The 21,377-nt window shown below is 42.6% G+C and overlaps 1 protein-coding gene across 1 annotated transcript in view; it reads left to right on the top strand.

Moving 5' to 3' along the window:
* Nucleotides 1-2,949: 2,949 nt before the first annotated feature.
* Nucleotides 2,950-21,377, top strand: part of ninaC (STKc_myosinIII_N_like and MYSc_Myo21 domain-containing protein ninaC) — a 64,716-nt gene continuing 46,288 nt past the window's right edge. Inside the window, exons 1-7 of the mRNA XM_071675692.1 lie at nt 2,950-3,800; nt 14,789-14,931; nt 16,956-17,134; nt 17,411-17,515; nt 18,159-18,258; nt 19,997-20,137; nt 20,630-20,777. Of these exons, the coding sequence (XP_071531793.1) occupies nt 14,799-14,931; nt 16,956-17,134; nt 17,411-17,515; nt 18,159-18,258; nt 19,997-20,137; nt 20,630-20,777 (806 nt within the window). The 5' untranslated portion in view covers nt 2,950-3,800; nt 14,789-14,798. The remainder of the gene's footprint in view (nt 3,801-14,788; nt 14,932-16,955; nt 17,135-17,410; nt 17,516-18,158; nt 18,259-19,996; nt 20,138-20,629; nt 20,778-21,377) is intronic.

Genomic DNA, 21,377 nt, shown 5'->3' with positions numbered 1-21,377 from the left:
TGCAGAATGTCTGGCCCGTCTTCGTCTGGATGTGGTCAGTGCAAGCGTCTGGCCCGTCTGACCAAATGATACCTCACCTACCGCTACACCTTCAGGCGTGTACTTACACAATACACCTGAACATTTTACTCCAGTTTCATTGTTTCCGTGTTGATCAATTTTGTATTGTAGCCAGCACGTGTCCTAGGGCTGCCTCCGTCAGCAGGGGTCACCATTGGGGCAAGGACAGGCCTCAGCATGCCCTCCGTCCGCTAGAGTCACTACTGAAGCCAAGACCAGCCTCGGGCTGCCCTCCGTCAGCAGGGTGTCATCAGGCCAGCACCACCCACCTCAGGTTGCCCTCCGTCAGCAGGGTGTCATCAGGCCAGCACCACCCACCTCGGGCTGCCCTCCGTCGACAGGGGGTCACCACTGAGGCCAGCATCCACGTCGGGCTTCCCTCCGTTAACAAGGGGTCACCACTGAGGTCAGCACCCACCTCGGGCTGGCCTCCGTCAGCAGGGTATCTCCCGCTCGCTGCCGTCTCGTCAGTAGGTTCTGAGGTTGTGGGTCTTCCTGGATGCGGGGGGGCAGGTTACAAGGGGCGTAAACCCTGCCTCGGCCCAGCCACTGACCACCCTTATCACCCCGCGGTGTCCGGCCGGTCCAACTCCACGACAAATTAGTCCGTCGTATTTTGTTAGTAAGGTTTCAAAATATCTTCTTGTGAGACAGAAGCGAAGGCGAATACGGGCATTTCTCCGTGTGTTCCGCGTTACTAGATGGTACAAGAGTACAGGGATCTCCACGGCGGGCGGCTAGAACACCCTGGACGGGACGGGGAGGAGAACCGGCCCTCATCCTGGCGGGAGGCCACACGGTCTCCTCCGTCCCACGCCCGGGGAAGAGAGAGAGAGAGAGAGAGAGAGAGAGAGAGAGAGAGAGAGAGAGAGAGAGAGAGAGAGAGAGAGAGAGAGAGAGAGAGAGAGAGAGCACCATGCGATACAAGGGGAAATTTGGGAGTATTAACTCCCATCACAACCTGGAAAGTTTCCCGTGTTGGATCCTGAAGTTACCTTCCCTATAATTTGAGGTTGATAAGGTCGTCTGTTTTGACCCAATGCAATATGTAAGTGTAATCTATATGGCTTTTGATGAGCGCCCTTTGGTGGCCTCAGAATGTCCTTCAAGGCCAACAACATGCGGTGGCTCAAAACTTCACAAAGGGTTCCGTCTCTGTGTGCCAAAGAGTAACGCACAAACACACAGTACATCCGTCCGTTATATTTTTTCTAAGGGCACTGCTCTCTCCTCTGAAGCCTGTTTTATTTTTCCAAGGGCAATGTTCTCTCCTCTGAACATGTTCTGAAGACTTTGTGACGTGTCTTCCACCACTGTGGCAGTCAACAGTCCGGTCTGATTCAACTTCTTCCCTTCGTCATTACTTTACATTTGCTAAGTTCCACTGGTCATCTGTCTAACTTACTGCTGTGTACTAGGTAAGTCTCTTTGGAGCATATCAAACCGCCCCTCTCTTCGCATTCGCATGTGAAATATCCATCGACTGAGAAAACAGGTATAGAAGAGGTATTTCAGATGAAAATGACTGAAGAATAACCAACTACAGCGACTGATGCAGTAAGAACTTCAGCAACAAACGAAACAGAAAAGAAATTAACATATTCAGAGAAGAAAAGGAAACAGAACCATGAAGGTGATGATATAGAGATCGAGGATTTAGCGGTGACAGCTAACTTTAGCCCAAAGGTTGCTAACTACCATGTAATCCCGACACATAGGGGCTTGAGCCTTACTATGGTTTTACTCTGATGACACGTCCTTGGCCACTATGGCCAGAGGGATGCTGCAGTAGGTGTCGAGGATGCTAGACTAAGGCAATCACATTCACATCTATGACAGTGGGTGGCTGCCGCATGCAAATGAATACCTTCCATAAATAACAACGACGTACCCAGCCTACTTTTTATCATACCATTCGCTAGCAGATGTAACAAATGGAAGAACTATAACTGTTACCACGATAAAACCAATGGGCAATGTAGGTATTCACACTACCCAGAAGCACACTGTAGTAGACAAGAGAAGGCGCGACACATGAATCGGTCTCATTTCTTGTCTGCCCACGAGCAATATCCTTCTGTGCATCAGCGGTTATAAAACCCTCTATATATCTACTTTTCTTCTGTATATGTTATGAAGTTTGTACGGTCATATTCACTTTGCTGGTACAGTGGGGTCAGCTGGTCTTCTACCCATGCACATAGTTTTGCCAGACTTTCCTTTCGGTCTTATTCGAAGATAAGTACAATAAAAGAGAGAAAACAGATTCCTGTACGTTCATATTTAGGAGAGTTAAAAACAAAGCAAATATGTGTTATTCCCTTGATCCGGACATGCCGGGGACGGCAGGTCTCCACAAGAATCGAGATCAACGAGACCTGCACCTCAGGCCTGCGACGCCCTGGCTTCACCTTCTTCCACATGTACTGTGAGCGTCTTCGTAGTCGCGGGAAGGGCATGAGTGTCTCGGGAGGGAGGAGGACGCCTCTGTGGGCAGAAAGTAGAGGGTATAAGAAGGAATGGGAAGGAGAATCTGGGGTAATGGTGAAAAAACGAACAAGTAATTTGGGAAAGGGGAGGATAAGTGTCTGGGGAGGGAGAGGAAAGAATACCTGGGTGGGAGAAGTGCGTGTGTCTTGGGGAGGGAGGAGTGTGTGGCGAGACAACATTAAACAAGTGTCAGAAGAAAATGGGATGGCCGAGGACAACGTGTGTCTGGGAACGGTGACAGGACGAGTGTCTGGGAAAAATGAGGGAGACGAACCGGTGTTTAGGGAGGGATGTGAACAGTGCTTGGGGAAAGTGGGGGGGGGAGGGAGGTAAAAACACCTCTGGGGAGGAGAGGGGCGCGAGTGTCTGGGAGTCAGCGGCAGGAGGGGAAGGAGGCAGTATTCACAGCAACACCTCCCACCCGCTAACAAGCTTAGCCGCACAACTTACGAAACTTTGGGAGGTTTCCTCTGACTTTGTCAGTTTTCTTCTACTACTGTCGCCACCGAACTGATTCTCTATGGTAGTAACCAATCCTGATGAAAAGGTCACCAGCACCACTCACCAATACCGTACATCATCATCCCACGATACAGCCACGGCGCAGTTACCAATCCGACGGGGATGTCTGTTGGTTATGCTCGGCCCTCGCTGATGCACAGTGAACACGGAAGCTACGAGATGGGCAGCCCCTCCCTGCGGCCGTGCACCTAGACGTGGTCAGAGGGACAGTGTAGCGCGGTGCCTCCGGCAGACAACACCTTCCCGTCACGCGTCGAGTGCCGCTCTGTCCGCAGAAACAAGTGGGTCTCCCCCCGGGTGATTGTACAGGAGGCACGGTTGATGAGGGACTCACTCACGCACACTGAACTCGCCTGACCCTTGCATACGGGCGTGGCCCTGGACGCGACGTATGGACAAGTCAGAACATTCAGCCTCCTGGCAGAGTCGTGTGCTGTCGGACCCTTGACTCAAACCGTGTGTTTAAATACACAGTGCTCCCGACCGCGCTTTTCACCAGCCTGGCTGGCGCAGTCGCTGTGGTGGTGTGAGATTGTGGGTGTTATGGAAGGTGAGCGTGTGGGACGACACATGTGAACGAGAGTGTAGAGGACACAAGACTGTTCCTGCTGGTGTCAGGACTGGTGGGTCCGACGCCACAAACATCGCCCAGGCCCCCGCCCGCCCATGGACTCCGACCACCAGGTCATATACACTCTTACTTAACATCTTATCGTCCATTCATCTGAGTAAGTAAAAACCTAGTCATCTCGTCTTCTGCAACTAGCTCTCTCCCTCTCTCTCTCTGGCAGGTAGTAGCTGGGAGGGAGACACCTGCCAGGGAGGTATATTACCATTATCAACTGCTTAGGTAGTGTGAGGGTTAGAACGGCCGCGCAGTTAGTCAGCACTTCAGTGGCTGTCAGCTGTCACTCCTTTAGTCCCAGTAGTTGTCTAACTCTCTCCTTGACTCACATGTAAACTGTTGGCTTTCAGTCTACAAACATGCAGTCTCTCCTCATTTATAATGCTTGACAATACATAAACTACTCGTTCTTCGCATCTCTGTATTTTCCTGTGGTGAGCGTCACAGCCCAGCCTTTTGGCAAATACTCACCGTACGTCCTCTTAAATAAGCAAGTGCTTTCTCTCCCTCAGCCAAATCTTTAAGCAATGGATCTTGACCATAAATACACACTTTCGGCTTCTCTTACAAATACCAATGATGTTTAAGTCAAAACAATGGGGCGCGAAGGAGAGTCTACATAACTAATCTGGTGGGAGAGTAAGAACAGTTCGTAAACCCAATGTATGTGTGTGTGTGTGTGTGTGTGAGAGAGAGAGAGAGAGAGAGAGAGAGAGAGAGAGAGAGAGAGAGAGAGAGAGAGAGAGAGAGAGAGAGAGAGAATGACTTCAACAACCTGGTCTCCGGAGGGCAGGAGGAAGCTCCTGTGAGGGATTAACTCCTCTCCCCCATCATGCACCTCACTGGGATTCTTGATATTCCTACTTGTAAATCACGGTGAAAAAAAAAATAACTTCAAGCTACACATACATCCACATTGGCATTTACACGCATTCATTCGTCGACAAAACAAGCACCGCAGAAATAAACACATTTACATCCATGAGTAGATAGATCTAAGTTCTGCCATGAAGAAACTGAATTTATTTATGATAGAAATCGTCATATTCTCACGTACAATTCGTCGTCAGTTTGAACAAATCGACTCGCTCAAGAAAAATAGTAGACATACTCTGATACCCGAATCAATACACACCCACATACACCACACTGTGTCTCCACACACACACACACACACACACACACACAAACAAAGGCATGGTGACGTTCATATATAATATCTCAACCATCAGCACACATTCGAACCCCAGTCTAACACTGCTGATTGTACACCGCCACGAAACCAACATCTGCCCACGCAGATATATATATATATATATATATATATATATATATATATATATATATATATATATATATATATATATATATATATATATATATGTTGCTTTTCCCTATATATATATATATATATATATATATATATATATATATATATATATATATAGGGAAAAGCAACATACACACACACACACAAATACACACATTTTCATTTCTGTAAAATATACAGATTAGTCAAGGATTCGTCATAAGCCTTTCACAGATAAATCGTAAACTTGATATAATCAAACTGGCGAGCGATGCTGTTTTGGACAACATTCCAGCCCTCCCCTGACCACACGACACCTCAAACACTCCTACCGTCACCGATGGCAAGACGAAACTATAGACACCTCCGTTCGCCGCTGCGAAAGATGGGTAAACAAATCACACATCATATCACTGGTCATTAGATGCAGTATATTTATGCTGGCTTCCAAGTTTTTTTGTTTGTTTTTTTTGAATGAAAAATATCAAAATACAAAATCAATAATACTTTTTAATTTTGTAAAAGGAAAACCTGAGGAACTGAATTAGTATCAGGAGAGTCCCAAACCTCCAACTCTATCCTTTCCTTCCTTTTTTGTTACTACTCTGCGCCATTCGGGGGAAACAGCTCCCCCTCCTTGGTAGGCCTTCTCTCAGCTCCATTATCATATGTGTTGGTTCTACCCTCTCTAGTCTCCCAACTCCTGTCCCACTTGCTGTATACACCTTAGTTACCCCCATGAGCACCTGTGTACATTACCTCCACACTTGCCACCCACATTCCAGACGCCTGGTTGGCTCCTCCTCCAGAATTACCGTCAAGACTGTCTCGACATCATATCCCCCCTCACTCACCTATCCTTGCTTTTTCGTTCCTTTCTAAGTTATTTTCCTTTCTTTTATCGGAGCCTTTCCTTTGGTCGGTGTTGTCAGCGAGCATCCAACCAGATTTTTTTTTTTCATAAGATGCAATGTTCTTTGATTGGCTTCCCACCTCCGGCTGTTGCACTCCGGTCTCAGAGTATCTTACACAGGTCTTGGCCTTTTCCTCACTACTACAGCTTCTCTTTCTCGCTCGTTCATCTCGAAGGCCATATCTTCCACGTCTAGTGTCTCCAGTTACTCTCCTATTCTAGTTATTTCCTTTGTTACACTTTACTCTCGTCTGTAAATGTGATGCGTTGGTACCATTCGCGATTGCTATTTATAACCAAGGTCTCGCTATGCTAATTCTTGCTACCAATGGACAGAGCAAAGACTAAGTATTATTACTTAATTAAAGCATGCAGAAGAGGTGTATTCTGTCATTCAGTTAAGTCCTGAGCTCATGCTTCATTAGTGCGTTACGTCTGTGTTGACATGATAGTAATGGACAGGACTCTTCGACATCATATGAGATGAGAAGCATTTACTACCCAACAAGAAATATTAATCGACGAAAATACCCTGAGGGGATGTAATGAGTGCAGGGCTGCCGGAAGGGTGAAGGGCTGTAGGAAAGGTGAAGGGCTGTCATGAGTGCATGGCTGCAGGAAGGGCGAAGGGCTGTCATGAGAGCAAGGCTGTAGGAAGGGTGAAGGCCTGTCATAAGGATAAGGTGGCCCTACAGCGCCTCTCTACCCTAGTAATGATCTGTGTAGTCATCTGTTTACCATCTGGGCACAGAGGCCTTCCTCACTAGGAAAATTCTGCAGAGTTTTCCAAGAAAATGATAAAAAAATATGAATACAGATAGAAATATGGCTTCAACCTGTTCTGTTACACTTTCCTGTAAGTAAAGTTTCATTTCTGTAAAAACAGATTGTTCACACTGAGAATCTAAGATTTAAGACTGGGTATGAAAATTATTCTGTAAACTGGAAATGGAACCGAATTTCGACCCGACACACTGGCAGAGACCAATGCTCTGGCCACCTTTACACAGCTGCCCATCAACGTTTTCTTTACCGTGACAAACATGGTAGGTGCACACATCTCCTATCATGGCCAACTCGGGTGAAAAAAAGAAAATTATGAGAGAGAATGAAGAAATAAATGAAATCTCCTCAGGTGTTTATAGACCTGACTTTTAAAAGTAGGAAAGGTATAAGAAGAGAAGAGGGAAAGGCGAACGAAAGGAGAGAATGCCACAGCTTCGCTTTTCGAAGAAATAAGAAGCCATCGCAACGGTCCATCCTCGTGTGGGTTTCTTCCACAAAGAAACTACGGGAAGCAACAGCCACACGCGTGCCACGATTCGAATCCTTGGTGGCAAGGACTTCGGCAGACAGCTCACGAAAGCAATGGCTGAAATGATAACTGTAGAACAAAGACGGATAAGCAACAACACGGCGGGCAGAAATGGATGCGTGGCGAGGTGTAATGCCAGAAGAACTAGATAGGGAAGATCTATAATTCCGCTCTAAAAATACTGGGGATATGAACGAGGAACCAACCCCAGATTATATGACCAGTACTCCTCACTGGGGAGAATAAAACCCCTGTAGCTAGGAAACTGTTGCTTACAAGAAAAAAATACTCATGGCAATCATACAATACCCCCAGCTTTTGGGAAGCAGTTAATTACTTTGGGGTTCCAAGAGAAAACGGAAGATTCGGTTAAGCTCAACATGTTAGTGTAAGGCCGAACTGAACTGTGGTATTCTGATGTTGAAGAGAAGGGAACATGTGACATTCAAGAAGAGGTATTGGTAAAAAATGCGTTTTCGCACTGAAGGTTGTAACACTGCTTCCTCATCCCGAAATGCTGCACAGACTATTTCCAAAACCTCGACTCATCTCTATGTCCAAATTTGCTATGTGCATAGACGAGTAAGATTACGGTCCCGTCCTGGTTAGTACAGGGCATAAGCCAATAATTTTTCTCATCATTACGTCACACCTCAATATCTATGGTGGCGCTTTGACCGAAGGCTGAGAAGAGATATTCCCCCCTGAGCATGACTGGCCCCTGGTGTACGATGACGTGAACTCTAACCTGACCCTCAAGTCCTGGGGAGGCGGGAGTGGCAGGTCCCCCCCCCCCCCTCTCCCGTCTTCCAAACACCATTATAAACTAATAAACAACTCCAGAAGAGACAAACACGAGGACCTACCCGGCTAGTACTACTTCTCTTCATAAAAAGCTGGACAACTGTCTGTTCCAATTGTAATCACCCTCTGCGACCATGAATCTGGACAGCTCTTTGGAAACCACACACACACACACATATCTGCTTCAGAATTACAGAACACAGGACACAGACCTTGTTCTCTGGGGCGTAAGACTATGTGTCTGCTCATCTGTTTTAATCCTGGATTCACATATGATGAAAGAATCAGTTATCGTGAGCCGTTGCGATTAACAGATTGTGAGTTGTGACCTCACTTTGCATCTGTTCATCGTGCAACTGATGAGTGTCTGAATAATAACAGAAATGAATGAATAAAACCCATTGTAATTCTAGCAAAAGAGTAAAACCCAATACAATTCAAGTGCCCTCGCCTCTGATCACCGCAGCAATCTTTTTATGGCTCGGTGCCCTCCCAGCGTACCCCTACCGGCCAACGTCTAAATCCACTGCCACCCAAGGACCAAGGCGATCTTCCTCATGTTACCTGTTGCATCACAGGGACTAGGAGCTCTTCATGGGCTGCTTCACAGTACGTCGTCTGGTCTGGTAGACAGCTGGGTACGACGGGTCCTGACGTGAGGTTGGAGAGTACGATATGACTGTAGGTGCAGAATGTCACGAGGTGTCTCCAGGGGGGTCGAAGCCCAAGCTCGTAACATCGATCTTCCACCAGCCGCCTACCCTCTTTACACCTCCCTGTTGACCATGTGTCTACCCGTCACCCGTGTGTCCCTCCCGTCAGCTGACTTGCACCTTCGCTTCTCACAGTTAGACCCACAGACCCGTAGATCGTCACGGGGGTGGTTACACCACCTCACCCGGTGGGCTGGGTCCAAGTGCCTCCCTCCAGTATGTACAAGATCCTGGTCCAGCGAATTATAATGGAAATATCATGAAAGGGACCCACGATTCACACGACTTTTGCTAACTTTTCCGCAGTAGTAAAATTATGATTAGATAGGTCCAATATATATATATATATATATATATATATATATATATATATATATATATATATATATATATATATATATATATATATACATATATATATATATATATATATATATATATATATATATATATATATATATATATATGGATTAAGTATAAATAACAGTCGACATAACGGTCGTACGATAAGCTGCATAACCAGACCAAATATCATGGACATTCGTCTTAGTGAAATACAAGACAGAAATCATAACATTAGCTTAGGAAGAAAGCCACGGAATCTCACACATCACGGTCCTCAATGCCGCCAGTAGCCTGGAACATGACTATAAACGGTCTCCTCATATACCGGGAGAGGCGGTCCAGACAGTTAATTGGACTTGTAGATAGTGAGGTTACTTCCAGGCGGGACCCGACGCCAAGATAATCCGTCCTAGTTTTTGTGAGGTTTCCAGCCTCGACTCCACAGCAGACTCTTCTGGCCAATACCCTTCTATGTCCGGCTGTTCCAAGCCTAACTCTTACAACTTCGTCTCACAATAATTAGACTCCTTTCAACAATCCCCTTCTGCTTCGACTGTTCCACATCTGACTACCTTCATTCGACTCTTCCACAAAATTCTGAGCCACACCCTTCTCGATAAAACTACAAAAAAAAGTCTTAATTCTATCGGGTTCTATTCTTCGACGCCAAGCCTTTCTAGATCCATTTGTTCGAATACACCACCTAAAAACTTAATGTATTCTTTTTCTTTGATCCCCTCTTTCCCCTTCTACAGGTACACGTCCCAAAGCCATTGTTGTGTACTGCAAGAAATGCTACAGCATTACTCCATTCCCAGGTTTTGGAATTCAGGTTTCCCAATCTGTATGCATAAAGTGGGTAATCCTCCAGAGGAGGATAATAAAGACTGATATCGGAATTAAAAGAGTTGAGTTACATGGAAAGGCTAAACACCTTAGATTTGCCCACGATGTAAGAAAGTGAGGGGTGACCTGAAAACGACCTTTAATTTCAACATCAGATGGAGGTCGCAAACAGTGTATAGTTCTTCGAATGACGCTGGGAAAGATTGATCTGAGGCCATAACATGAAACAAAGAAGAAACTTGTTAAGACAGATGTAACGACGTACCTTAATAGCATAAAAGTGTTGGATGGATGGAATCTACCGAGTCAGGAGGTAACAAATGGAGAGATCATACAGACGTGTAAAGTAGATGCACAACACAGATGGGTCCACACAAGTGTAAACCGTCCTTCTCTTTCAATACAAATATGAAATTACCCCTCCATTCCAACGTCACCTACCCACTGTATTTCATGATACTCTAGTACAATTCGTTCATTTTCCCGTTCCAAATGATTGTCATTCACTGTCTAATACTTCAGCCGACCATTATCAATAATCAGCAACCTGATTATTCCAAAGAACCTTTCCTCATCATTCATACAATCCTTTACTTAAATTTTCTCCCATTATTTCCTTATTTCACATTAATCTATGTTCCCAGGGATCATCTCATACCACTGCCCCACTTCCATTTTCTTTAATGCTTCTCTGTTCCCTTTAAACATTTCAGCCCATATGAATTTACCTGACAATGAAAATAAACGTCAAGAGGTTCTCCAGGTACTTTACAACATTATAGGTCAGCTTCCGTTCTCAAAACTCTACATCAAATGCTGTTACTTATGCAACTAACAACAGAATCGGGAAAAATCTCATACCAATGGCAAGCCATTTCGTCGAACATTTCCTAAACATATCCTTTAGAAGTTTAGATCCCAGCATGTTATGGCTGGGCGGAATCACCAGCTTTCACGTACATAGATGACAATGTGGGTATTTGGTATGAATTTACCTATGAATATCATCTAATAATAAATATGCGAAATTGTACGGAGAAAAGTAGCTGCTATATATTACAAATGTTACTACCACAACTACTACTACTACTACTACTACTACTACTAATAATAATAATAATAATAATAATAATAATAATAATGAAATACTAATACAAATAACAATATGTTTTGCACAATAATATTTTCGAAAACGGATACACCCTATTGGTTGCTTGGTCGTTAAGGCTTATTTTTCATTAGGCAACAATCAGTAGAAAAATTGTGAACAGGAAAATCAGGATTTGCTTCCATAATCTGTCATAGCCAAAACTAACCAACTATAAACGCTTAAGGAAACTTCAAATCGCTCTTTATTGTACTTCTTTTTGCGGTTGCCGCTCGCCTTCATTTTTTTTTTTTTTTTTTTTTTTTGCGTATTCTAGGTTCCTCTCAGAAACATAGATTACAAGACACCAGAAACAATTCTCACATTTATAATTCTCTAGTAAGACCACACCTTGAATATGCAGTCCAGTTTTGGTCCCCAAACTATATAAAGACGAAAAATTATAGCAAGTACAAAAGACGCACGCGCGACAAAACTGATCCCCTTAGAAATCTGGCTTATGAAGAGAGGCTGAAACGACGGGATGTCTTCTCTCTTAAAAACGTCGACTTAGCGGATTTTTTTTGTTATATCTTATTTTTTCAGACAACCCAGTTGTGGGCCAATCAGGCCTCCTGCTGTCTGTCTTTCTCAGGTAAAGCTTATATAAACCAGGTTATGCAGTGCTCGTCAGGTGTCTTGCAGTATTTGGCGCCAAATTCTCTCAAGTGTCCGAAATGTAGTTCACGAATCTTTTTACTTAATGTCTGACTAAGAGTACAAACACTTGAAATTCATTATACATTATTCATTCAATACAGATTAAATAAAACAAATTGTAGGTATGTTCATATCTAAAATACCATACAACTACTGATGCTCAAGATCGCTGTTCTCAACTTTTTCGCTCTATATGTCTCAATTTCTCACTCGTTTTTACAATGATTTATTTTCAAAACACGAATGGAAGCAAGTTCTATTCAATATTTTCATTGTTCCCCTGGCACTGCTGATTGCTCTAAATATGTACGAGTTACAAAAGTAAGTTACTAATAACTATATAGAAGCAAGTCTTGTTCTACTTTTGAGACAACTCATGCTCCCTACTTCACGGACGTTTGGCGTTTTGATTCAAAATTATCAGCTTGATGTCACTTAACTTGTTACACTATTCATTCAATAACTATGTTCTTATTTATGTAAAACAACCTCATGACATACAACTACTGACCGAGATAACGAATAACTGAAAATTATCGGAACACTTTATGACTTCGGAATGACAGACTTTCTGTATTCTACCTTTCGAAGCGTAAGAGCCACCCATCATGACGAAGTGAGTTGTCATAGTAAATTGTATGACGTAGCGATAATGAAACAAGTAAACTTACCTGATCCGCTGTCCCTAAAACCCGGCGTTTTCGATTGCTTCCCATTGTAGGTCAGTTTACATATAATACACTAATTTTCACTCATCCGCATTCTCACAAGTCTTTACTTGCTCATCCATTAGTGTCTGGCGGTAAGTACAGTTCTCTGGTAAACTTAGAATCACTGAAAATTTTCGAAAAGCTTCACGTCAGCACAAACACACATGTCAACAGTACAAATATGGAGCCAAAATGGGTAGACGAACAGAGCAGCCAACAATAATTAGTTAAAAGAATAAAATTTGATTGATTATTATCATCATAAACAAATGATTATAAACCTTTATTGAATTAGTTACTTCAAATCGTGTAATAGTGATGGATAGATAAAAAAAAAAGGAATGATTTATAAGATTGTGAACGTTGACAGCATTCATTAGCTTTATAAATTTTACGATACTCGAGAAAATTTGAGAATAACGTCTCTGCCGTTACGAATAAATCAAGGCTTGGCTAAACCATCCCTGCTACAAATTTATAGCTTAAGATCGAAGTCATATGAATTCTAATACCGTGATTTGTGTACTAAAGGCTCGGTTGATTTTCCGTTACGGTTGGTACGTCTGTTCCGCGCCTGTTCCTCCTGAGAGCATGATTGCGCCATATTCAGAAGAAATTCATCTTACAAGAGGTCTTCACCCGAGATAAAGGTAAGGGAAACTAATATTGAAACCACGTAAACATAAACTGCACACCAGCTCTCAGGTACTCTCTAAGTCTAGTATTTGTGCGGCATCACGACGTTAACAAGGAATTGTGGCGGGAATTTATCAAGTAGCGTAATGTATGCCGAAAAGTTTCTCTCGTGCAGTTCAGTCCGCAGAAAGTTTCAGAAGCTTTATTGTTAAAAGCTGGACAACTCATTTAAGCTCTCTTTGCGAGGAAGAATTCTGTTAATTATCGATTAGGCTTACAGAGAAACATCCAACCATTTGTGAGATCTATGGATTCGCATATTTCTCTACCGATACAATGGCTGCAGGCCATCAGAAAATGATACACGTATAACATTAAAAAAAAAAAACAAGTAACTAGACTCATGACACAAGAACAAACGGCCAATTATGTTACCTCAATCTGATTAATAGGCATTATTTTATGTAGCCTATCCTAAATCATTGTCCAGTTCACAGTCTACAAAACCACATATACTAGTCATTCAGCATCCTGCCAGTTGACTTTTATGAAATTCTAAGCAGGATACGTTTTCGTTCATAAGAGACATTACTCTCGGTACCTACAGCACAACCTCAGGTTACACGAGGAATCGGAAAAAAAATCATAATGACGTAGTTTATCTTCCGACTAGTCGACACGATTGGATTTAGCTTTATTTTGCCGACTAGTTCATTTTAACACAGTTTAGCTTGCATTGCTCCACCAGTTTGTTGAAACAGGGAAAACTAAAGCCATGTCGAGGTATGCTAAGGTTACACTGAGGACGAGGGATGTCAAGCCTCTCCGGGAAAGAGAAGGTAAGGCTGACTAACTTCGACTTTCAACACAACACTGCCTAAGACTTCAAGATAGCGTCAGGCGTAAGATTCCGGCGGACCTTGTGATTTAGTGAAAAAAAGGGAATATGTTTGTCATCAGAGTTGCATTTGACCCGAGCAACTTTCTTGAGTAGTCAAGTAAGGTAACTAACGAAAAGTACAGTATTGACTTTTACAGTTGCTACTCCACTGTACAGTACATAACCTAATACACTGTAATCTAACATAACGTATATGAAGGCTTATGATTAATACATGTCATTGTAATCTAGTATTGTGTAGGTATGTATATTTGCGTGTGTGGACGTATGTATATACATGTGTATGGGGGGGGGGTTGGGCCATTTCTTTCGTCTGTTTCCTTGCGCTACCTCGCAAACGCGGGAGACAGCGACAAAGTATAATAAAAAAAAAAAATAATATATATATATATATATATATATATATATATATATATATATATATATATATATATATATCCCTAAGAGTCCACTGGGAAAATGAAACACGATAAGTTCCCATATATATATATAAATATGATCCTTGACCTTAAGAACCCTGATTACGCTCACGAGATTTCATCTCGGCTCACCTACGCGAGCGTGGGAGCAGGACATACCCTCACGTACAGAATCTCTTTAATCTGTAAGATCATTAAGCTAATTATTTTTATGACTTCCCCTACATCTACACTTATTTGGATTTATTTAGATATCCTAGCGGTAGAAAATATTCAAACAAACTCTTGGCTTTGATAATGATATGTAGATTCAGAAATATGATATCCTCAGTCAAGGAAGGTCACTAAAATGCCACTTTTGATTTATTCTCAGGAGCAGCAAAATGGCCTACGACGGTTTGAGCCGAGTCCTGGACTTCCAGGCAATTCCAAGTCCGGGCGAAAGATTCTCATTACAGCGGGTCATCGCTACTGGCACTTACGCTGAGGTGTATGAGGCTCTTGACAAAGAGAATGGTAAGTGTTGTAGCCAAAGTGTACCTGTGAGATTATGAATTTACCGGGTTCATCATTGTGTTGCTTTGGAGACGTGGCGTAGGCCATTCAGTTTGAAGTATCTTGTTTCACCAAAAATTGGGTGCGAGGCATCTGATCCACTAGCTATATTATTTGTTGATATATATTTGAAATACCGTATTTTCATTTACTACGGTAACAGCTCCATGTCCGACACTTCGTCGTAGATTAAAATGATATATAAAGCAGAGGAAAGTGCCTGTTCTGTGACGAAAAGTAGACTGACAAAGAGATAGTCACGGAATTTAATTGTCACCTGTTAACGTTATAGATTCTGAGCGTAAATTGTCACCTGTAGGTGAACCCTTGTTTCGCCTTTGTACATAATTTCATTGTACATTATAATAGCTGCATCAGCAGATACCAAGCATAGACTCACCAACAACACTGTTGTAAGGCAATTACAGCCAATAATTTAACACACTAGAAAGGCTTCTTTAAACCTGTATAGGGAAGCCACCGGTACCCTTCCTCTTTCCTGATATAGAAACAGAAGCGGGTGGTGGAACGTGACAAGCCTTACCGTATTACTCAAACTACTATATTTCGGCTTTCGTCAGTTGGTGTTGTAACGTATACGGATATGAATTTACGCACATGAAGTTTGAGCACTTTTGTAACTATTACACTGTAAACATCATATGCACTAAAGACCTGTTATACATACATCATTTTATATTCTTTGGTAAGGTTATGCACATGATGTCATTGTAGATGAAAAAGGTGATATTGCTTGTCGAGGATGTAGAGTGCGTGCTTACGTGTATTACAGACGATCTGTAGGACTTTACATGTTTCACTCGAACCAGATGTCTTAAACACGATGATGGCCTGTCTTACATAGAAGATATTTTGACTTTCACCAAATATTTAACGTTACTCGAGCAGGGTGTTTAAAGTGTTACATACGCGACTTAATACGAATAGGAATATGTATTCTCGTGCATGAGAAAAAGCATGACGCACTTACACTAACAGAACGTTCTAACCGAAAAAAGGAATCATGCAGGCAAAGTCTCATACAAGGAGAATGACATGATACGTGAACAAAGGTTGATGTACAAGATTAAGATGTCGCGTTACGCGGAACTATTTAAATCAGTCTTTTGTTATGGCCATACTTAAGGGCGGCTTTAATTTTTCATCTTTTTTTATGGTTTTTGATGTTCAAGTGCAATAATCTATTTTAAGCTTTTATGAAGAAGTATGTGAATAGATCTGTAGTAATGAATACTCGAATACTGAAAACAAAAGCATCAGCTAAAAACAGTCTTCGTATTATGCGTGTGAGGTTTCTCCATAAACTTCCTGGATATATCTCCTTTTTATGCCACAGATGTTTAACACCTCACACTAGTACTGTAATAACGTACCATTCATGTTTAGTTCCGGAACTTCTTCCTTAAGTTAGCCTGACCGCTGTCGATCATTGAGAAATGAGTGAATTTAAAGATATCAGTTTTGGACAAGCAGATCAAGTTATCTGTTACGTTGAAGAGAACTGGAACTCTGGAGTCTAAAATTACCTTCCTTGCTATGTACTTTTAACATGTCACGTTTATCGCGACCGATGAGTGTTTCTTCAGCCACCTCTGCAATTGTACCTCTGTATCATTACAGATAAAGTTTGACGAGATTTTATATTTCTAGATGGTGATGTGACAAGTGGAAGCTTTTAACTGAACTGTAATTGTTTTTGGTAGGTTTGCTCTGTTATCATTATTATCATTATTGTTATTATTATCATTATTACTATTATTGTTATTATTATTATTATTATTGTGCCGTTTGAAGTGTTCGCTACCATCTTTCACTTTCCGTTGTTATTTATATTTTATTTACATACAGAAACAGACCTAAAACACTCCATTGTACATTCACTTACTTTAAACGGTCACCAGTTGGTGGCCGTCAAGGTGTACACGGCACCATAAACATACAAGTATGTTCACCATTCTCGACAGGTGACCAGCCTGTAGCCATCAAGATCGTCGAAAACATCAAGGAGAGCCTGGAAGAGATTGAGGAGGAGTACCGAGTTCTTGTCGAGCTGAGTCTCCACGATAACTTTCCGCAGTTCTTGGGTACCTTCCTCAAAAGGAGTGGCAACAACGAGGACCACCAGATATGGTTTGTTATGGAGGTAATTACCAAAAGAGTTTGGATGAGGTTGAGGGTAGGGATATAAGACAGATAAGGATAATATATAGGGGGAAAGGTGAGTGAAAATTGATGCTGTAAAGATACTACAGAAGAGAGTTTACAAAATTTTTGTTGCTTGATTTCTTTTTCTTTTGCTGTGCCGTAGAGATCTGTCAGTGATCAAGAACAGGCATATGTTCATCGAAGAAAAAATAAAATGTGTGTTCTTCAGCACAGCACAGCTGCCCAGTAGTAAGTCACCATTGCCTGTCCACAGTTGATGACGCATGGGTCGGTGTCGGAGCTGGCCCTCGCTTACAAGAGGAAAGACGAGAGGATGCCGGAGAACCTCATAGCTTATATCCTGAAAGAGGTCATCAATGTAAGTACACAGCGTTTGTCTTCTTGGTAAAGGGAAAGGGTAGTAAGGTAGATGGGGCTTATGGGAGATAGGTATTGTAGATTACTAGGGTAGGAGGTATTGTGGAGGAGCAATCAGTGTGGTTCAGGGTTAACTACTCTTAGGAAGAGTGGTTAAGGTGGCCGTGCTTGATAGTATGGATGGAATATGGGAAGGGAGGCTGTACAGCACAAGGGGAAAAAGCATAAGTCAGATGGGAAAACCAGAAATGTGTACGTGAGACAGTAGACTAAAGTTATCAGAGGGACTTAAGTTACAAGGGACCAAAGAGGAGGTACGATACGCAGGGAGAGAAGCAGGAATGTTGTCATCAGCGTTGCGGTAGGCAGCCACTGTTGCCGAATAGGTTGCTTGGTGTGCGCGGTATCTTGTGACGGCGTCAAAGCAACCATAAACAAAAGGATTGCTTTAAGAATGCTCCTTTAAGTAAAAAAAAAAAAAAAAGATATTGAAATTTATTTAGATTTATCTAACTTTCTTGTATCATTATTTGGGATGTAGTGTAGTCATACTTTTCTCAATGAATTGTCGAAAACACATCTACATGAACTGTGTTGTAAGAACAATTTTTTGAGACAAGTATTTGCTCCGGTGTTGTCCTCAGGCAGTGCAGCACCTTCACCAGGGACACGTGATACACCGTGACGTGAAGGGGATGAACATACTTATGACCAACGAAGGCAAGATCAAGCTGGTTGACTTCGGTAAGTTGGTCCGCCATGTTGCCGCCGCCTCTGGCTTAACAGTAGCTATTTCCCTTCGTTGCTTGCCGCTGTGATCGTGGCTGGTATAATTTCCTTCGGTTTTCCGCGTTACTAAGATGTGTTTGACCTTGTCTTCCCGTGTTACTGATATGTGTATGTTTGACCTTGTCTTCCCGTGTTACTAATAGGTGTATGTTTGACCTTGTCTTCCCGTGTTACTGATATGTGTATGTTTGACCTTGTCTTCCCGTGTTACTAATAGGTGTATGTTTGACCTTGTCTTCCCGTGTTACTAATAGGTGTATGACCTTGTCTTCCCGTGTTACTAATATGTGTATGTTTGACCTTGTCTTCCCGTGTTACTAATAGGTGTATGTTTGACCTTGTCTTCCCGTGTTACTAATAGGTGTATGTTTGACCTTGTCTTCCCGTGTTACTAATAGGTGTATGTTTGACCTTGTCTTTCCGTGTTACTGATATGTGCATGTTTGACCTTGTCTTTCCGTGTTACTGATATGTGCATGTTTGACCTTGTCTTTCCGTGTTACTGATATGTGCATGTTTGACCCGGCCTTGCTTTTTTTTAAGGGATTTATTTTTTGTTGACATTTTCCCTTGCTGGTTTTCAAAGATGATGGGAGAGTTTTGTAACTCAGTAATATTTTTGCTTTTTATTCGTATTTTTTTTTTTTCAGTCGATTCACCTTATTATTGGTTTTCCTTTACACTGTCCTTCACATTGTTTAGGTAACTGCTTTTTCCCTTTTATCCTCCAAAGATTTGCTTTTTGGTTGTAATTGATAGGTATACCCCGGAGTGCTGGACGATGGCACGTAGACACAAATCCCTCACCTTTGAGGAAATCTGGAGTTGCTTTGACAACTACTCATGCACAGCTGTACGTGATCGACCATCAGAAAAGAACTGTTGTGTAACTTGTTGTGCAAGTTGGCCATATCATTAGCTGCTGTCCTTCACCTCCTGTGGCTGTGAACCCATAGAACTTAAGGCTGCATGACGTCACAAAATCAGCTCGAACACCACAATGAACCAGACTCATTTATATGAAACAGTGATTCCAGTTCCTGGGATGTAAGGGTTACAACGGCCATATAACTAAGTATAAAGTATTAAGACAGACAAATGGCTGGCTAGCAGGTATCTTCCTATGGGGAAGTGATTGAACAATGTCCGTCTCTCTCTGGAAGCAGAGCTCCGCCGCAGGTTTTAGTTACCCTCATAGTTTAGAAATGTTAAAACTGACGATGGTTGTGGCTTCTTACATAAACCTAGAACTGAGCCTCACTAATGCCGTCGGGATGTAGCAGATTTATCGTGTTATTCCTAGTCTACTTTCATGATTTCGTCACCAGTTTGAAACCGAGCTGCCACATTTCGCTTAGCTTCATCAGATCTCTCACTGGAGACTCATAATTTATAAACATTCTTTGTGATGATATTAACCATTATGAGAGGAGATTGTTTATGTTCGCTTATGCTCTTAGCATTCAATCAGGTTTATGATATTAGCATACTTTATTATTCCTATCTCACGTGAACTCATGATTACTCATTGCTACCACTTTATTTGATTATCCTATTTTCATACTCATTATTCATCCTTTTACCCATTTGTTACATTATGCCTTGCCCTATTCGTTATCCTTTTACGGACCAATCATCAGTTGGCTGCCTGGTTCAAACAGTGACGCTGTGTGTGTGTGTGTGTGTGTTTCAGGTCAGTGTGGTCACCTGGACGAGACCATGGGCAAGCGTAACACGGCTGTGGGCACGCCTTACTGGATGGCTCCCGAGGTGATCGAGTGCGAGCAGAAGGCCGACCAGGACTATGATAACCGGTGTGACGTTTGGGCGCTCGGTAAGTGAATTGGTCTGGGTGATGGAGAGGGCACGGGGCATGTGATGGTTATGGGGTGACGGGGAGGGACAAAACGTAGGTGTTGAGGAGGGGAAGTGACAGGAGGGCAAGGAGCATTTTTGGGGTACGTAGGTGACGTAGGAGCAAGAGGCAGTTTTTATTTAAGAATGGATGGGGATAACGGGGTATTCGGGTTTGACAAGGGACATGTGTTGAGTCGATAGGTGCTGGCTTGGGCTGGATATCAGGAAGAACAGGATGCAGGTACTGACTGGTTAGGGACGAGTAGCAACCAAAACAGTCATCGTGAGTAAATTCTTACATCACCAGCTGTCATTATGAAGGGGTTGCGTGCGGTTCGGACAAACGACATGATTATAATCAGCTAATTAATTTATTAGTTGTGTTTCCAGTGAGTAAGGTTTTGTCCTAACCTGCTGATATATATTTTTTTTATACTGATACGGTGATCCACGTCCTTCCCCCACACAGGTATAACGGCAATCGAGCTCGGGGACGGTGAGCCGCCTTACTCCGACATCCACCCAGTGCGCGCCCTCTTCCAGATCCTCAGGAATCCGCCGCCCTCTCTCAAGCGAGTCTCTGACTGGACGCAGGACTTCGTCGACTTCATTTCGGAGTGAGTCATAAAGATACTTTGTGTGATAATTTTTTTTATAACCACCATCCCTGCTTTAGTTTGATTTCTATCGTGTTACTTGCTTGATTTTTTAGTATTTATGCTGTCAGCCTAGCCACAAATATTCTTCAGCCTAGCCACAAATTTTCTTCAGAACAATAAAACAAAAATGCTTACAGTGAGATTTTACCTCAGTACGCTCGGCACTCAGTTCTCTGCAACAGCAGTAGACCTCTCCCACCCAAACTACTGAACACCCATTCAGCCACCAGCCCCAGAGTAGAAATAGATAGCTTACCCTTGCTCCACATCGCCAGCCTAAACCTACGGCTTTCCCTCCGACAAACATGACGCTGACAAAAACATACGCACAGGATAGTTTAGCTGATAACACGTTACCTCCACTTACCATCAGCTCTTAGATCATTACTTGGCTTTTGTTTAGCTGCTTATCCTTGTTTTCCACAGTAAGTATTCAGGTAACCTTTCTTCTTTCTCGCAGGTTTCCCTTGCTATTTAGCTTCTCTCCTTCAGTTTATTGCTAATTATGTTTATTGGTTGTCGTAAACCGTAAATGGTGAAGCTGATGTTGAGAGTGCC

Source organism: Panulirus ornatus, chromosome 21 (assembly GCF_036320965.1).
Source record: "Panulirus ornatus isolate Po-2019 chromosome 21, ASM3632096v1, whole genome shotgun sequence".
Classification (NCBI taxonomy): domain Eukaryota; kingdom Metazoa; phylum Arthropoda; class Malacostraca; order Decapoda; family Palinuridae; genus Panulirus; species Panulirus ornatus.
Note: the sequence above shows the minus strand (reverse complement) of the source record. Positions and strands in the feature narration are given on the sequence as shown.